Source organism: Oryza glaberrima, chromosome 10 (genome assembly GCF_000147395.1).
Source record: "Oryza glaberrima chromosome 10, OglaRS2, whole genome shotgun sequence".
Taxonomy (NCBI): domain Eukaryota; kingdom Viridiplantae; phylum Streptophyta; class Magnoliopsida; order Poales; family Poaceae; genus Oryza; species Oryza glaberrima.
In genome coordinates this window covers 11797873-11801910 of record NC_068335.1, presented here as the reverse complement: position 1 = coordinate 11801910, position 4038 = coordinate 11797873, and the positions used below count along the sequence as shown (strand labels likewise).

The following is a 4038-nucleotide window of genomic DNA, read 5'->3' as shown; positions in this document are numbered from 1 at the left end:
ACCTCTTAAAAATTACCTTTAAGGTTATCTCACTCATCCGATCGAGCAGGAGTTTTTCTGACTGTCTATTCATAAACGAGCATCCTGTCTAATCCGAAATTTGACAAAATGAACTTTGCCTAACAGAAATCCTCCTCAGTGTTTTCAGTTCACGCTAAAATTGAAAATTTGCTTAAAATTGGAACGATGTGACGGAAAAGTTGGAAGTTTGTGTGTAGGAAAGTTTTGATATAATAAAAAAGTTAGAAGTTTGAAGAAAAAGTTTAGAACTAAATAAGGCTGAAGCTATTGCTTGAGGTGTTGTTTGGATCCGACGAAAAAGATTAAGTGATACACACGTAAAACGTGAAAGCCATTAATGCATCGTTAATTAAATTTTAATTATTACAAACTTGAGAAAATGGATTTATTTAATATTGGAAAGCAACTTCTATATAATGAAATTGTTTAGCTATTTGAAAAATGTGCTAATGAAAAACAAGGTAAAATCTATATTTAATTAATCAAGTAGATCAAGGCCGTAGTACTATATCTTTTACGGTGCTAGTACCTTTACAGGCTTTCTTTGGTTGAGGTGGTGTTTGGATTAGGGACTTAACTTTAAAATATACTAATTTAAAGTATTAAATATAGACTACTTATAAAACTAATTACATAAATGAAAGCTAATTTGCGAGACAAATTTTTTAAGCCTAATTAATCCGTGATTAGAGAAGTCTCAATAGATTCATCTTGCGAATTAGTCCAAGATTATGGATAGGTTTTATTAATAGTCCACGTTTAATATTTATAATCAGTATCCAAACATTCGATGTGATAGGGACTTAAAATTTTAGTCCCATCTAAACAGGGTGCAGTTCCTCGTTTTTCACGTGCACACTTTTCAAACTATTAAATGATACGTTGTTTACGGGAAAAAAAAATATACACAAAAGTTGTTTAAAATTCATAATAATATATTTTTTTAAAAAAATAGCTAGCACTTAATTAATTATGCACTAATGAGTTGCTCTGTTTTACGTGCACGATAGATGGATTCCCAACCCAAATAACAAACTCAGGCAGTAGTATAGGCAGTGTTTAGTTCCTTCAAACCTTCAAAAATTCCGTCAGATCAAATATTTGGACATATACGTGAGTATTAAATGTGGATGAAAAAACTAATTGCACAGTTTGTATGTAAATTGCGAGACGAATCTTTTGAGCCTAATTACGCTATGGTTTGACAATATGATGCTACAATAAACATTTGCTAATGACGGATTAATTAGACTTAATAAATTCGTCTCGCAGTTTATAAGCGGAATCTGTAATTTGTTTTGTTATTAGTCCATATTTAATACTGTATGTGTAGTTGAAGATTGAACTAACCAACATAGAAGAAAAAAATATCGGAGAGAGTAACTTTGGCTTGCAGAACACAATTAACTCCGGCTTGCAGTGTACACAATTCCAAGAAGCCCCAATCCAAAATAAAAAAAACTAGATAGGGGCCAATCCACAAAAAGACACAAGACTATTGTTGACCAGTTGACCGACCCCCCTTCCTCGGCGACATCGTCTATATTACGATTTGCCCCCAAAAACCCCCAACTCTCCCGCTTCATCGTTTCCACCGGAGAAAAACCCTCGAACGCCGCGCCGCCCATGGCCTCCGCCACCGCCGCCGGCGACGCCTCCGCCGCGGCGTTCTGGACGGCGTGCCCGCACTGCTGCTACGTCCACTCCTACCCGCGCCACTACGCCGGGCGCCGCCTCCGCTGCCCGACCGCCGCCTGCCGCCGCGCCTTCTCCGCCGCCGAGCTCCCCGCCGCGCCGCCCATCGTCCCGGGCACCGACATGTACTTCTGCACCTGGGCCTTCTTCCCGGTCGGCCCCCCCGCCGCCGCCGCCGACGGGTGGGCCCCCTTCACCCCCTTCAACTCCGCCCCGACCCCCTCCCCTCCCCCCGCCACCGCCGCCGCCCCCGCCCCCGCCCCCGCTCGCGCCGGTGGCCCCACGTCGAGGAGGAAGATGTGCGTGTCCCTCAAGGGGAGGGCCCGCGTGGAGGCGGAGCAGGAGGAGTTGGAGGAGGAGGAGGAGGCCGCGGCCGCCGCCACCATCATCGATCTCGAGCCGGAGGTGCAGGAGGGCGGGATTGGCGAGAAGGGCTTCACCGGCATCAACCTCAACGAGTCGGTGGAGCTGAGCGAGCTGGGGTTCCGCGACGACGAGATCGAGCTCTTCACCGCCATGTCCTGAATTCGTGATCGCTGGGGAAGGTGGTGAAAAAGGTTGTGCGCCTTCTGATCATAATATCATATACTCAATGCTTAGTACTACTAACTGCTCAACATGGTGGATGGTTTGAAAAAATTGGGATAGTAACCAGTAATATAATCTTCGTATCCGTGTAGTTATCAAGGTTTTAGTTTCTTATGATGGAATGTAGGCCTTTAGGGCTTAGCAATGCATAGTTTTTGGTTATCTTAATGGCACAAGGCTATAGTATGAAGGTGATCGCGCATAGTGGTGGAAATGGCAAATGTGGATCCTTTTGGTTGGACTTGGAAGTGTAAAGTGGGTTTTATGTCTTTTGGTGCTGGAAAATGTCCACTTTATGGCCCCAATATATATAAATTTTAGTTTTTAGTTTCAGCTTGTTCTGTTTGTGCACGGTTTTGTCGGATGGTGATATCAACTTGAGGTTATCCTCTGGTTTATTGTTGTTGATTTAATCACTAGAATGGAACACAAAGTTTCATGCTTGCTTGCACTCATTTGCCTTTGGTGTGTGAGTTTCTGATGCCCTGAGGATTTCTGATGATCAGTTCGTTCAGTTCTTGTGTCGGAGCCCTGCAGCTGAATGCGACCAAATTCTTTCAGTGACTTGTGTCTTAAATTGGATATCCAAGGTGCTATGTTATCCAACTGGGGATAGGATAACACAGCGCCACAATTTTCAGTCTGTGATCTTTGACATCTTCATCAGTAGAACTGTCAAATTTTGCAGGCCAATGTTGTGAGTTTGGTATGACCACCATTCACTCACCATTTATCCTTGTTTTCACTATTTGTATTTCGTTGTTTCAAAAAAAAATATTTGTATTTCAGCTAGTGAGAAATGAATGGTATAAAAGTATAGTATGGCCAAATCAGATATAATCTTTCCAGCATAATTCACAAAAAGTGGGGGGATACAATACACAGTTCTGCTTCAGATTAGTATAGTTGGTGCTTTTTTTTTTTCCACACTTGTGACTATTTGGCTCGAAGTTGTGGCTTTAAACAATGTGCTTCAAACATTGTGTATAGGTGCTAGTGGGGAAAAAAATGGAGCTATGTTACTTCAATTCCTGCCTGTGAAAAAATATTTGTTTCCTCAAAATCTGATGGTTTAAGCTGAGCCATCATTTCACTGTCTGACTCCTGAGTTACAGAGTGGAGCTAGAACTTCTGGTACGCAAAAACCACATGGAATTCACTAACATGTAGTACCAATGTACATTATGTAGTACCATACAACTCGCATCGCTTTCATTATGGACATATCTTCTGTGTTTTCGCTGTATCCATTCTGTCAGGACAAGAATCCGGCCAAATTAAAAGCCATGCAAACTGACAAGAGTATGATCTGTCGTAAATGTTCAAGATTTTGTTTTATTTTCTCTGCTGTGATTAGAGTCATTCTCCATTCTTGTAATGGGGTGTACATGAACTGCAGCCTGCAGGTATTTATTTTGTTCAGTGTGACGTATAAATAATGTTGGCAATTACCGGGTCACTGTTTATGATTTTTCAGTGCTGCTAGATCAAGTTTGCTCTTCCGGGCTAGTAATATTTGACGATTTCTTCAGTTGTTTGTGTAATTCTCGTAAAAACCTGTACAATTTACAGGAAGCAAACACCGCTTCAGATCGCATGGACTGGGCTTTGGCCCATGCCTAATGAATAATGATACCTACAGTGGGCCAGATTTGGCCCATTGCAAATTGTTACTGGCGAAAGCATAATTAGACTTCGGACGTCGGCGATGGATAAGTTGCCGCAAAATTTGTA

At 42.0% G+C, this 4038-nt stretch overlaps 1 protein-coding gene across 1 annotated transcript; it reads left to right on the top strand.

Annotated features, from left to right (window-relative positions):
• Positions 1-1614: 1614 nt before the first annotated feature.
• Positions 1615-3420, top strand: LOC127753195 (uncharacterized). The gene has a single exon (XM_052278658.1). It carries the CDS (start codon positions 1648-1650, stop codon positions 2239-2241), a length of 594 nt encoding a protein of 197 aa, XP_052134618.1. The 5' UTR covers positions 1615-1647; the 3' UTR covers positions 2242-3420.
• The last annotated feature ends 618 nt before the right edge of the window (positions 3421-4038 follow it).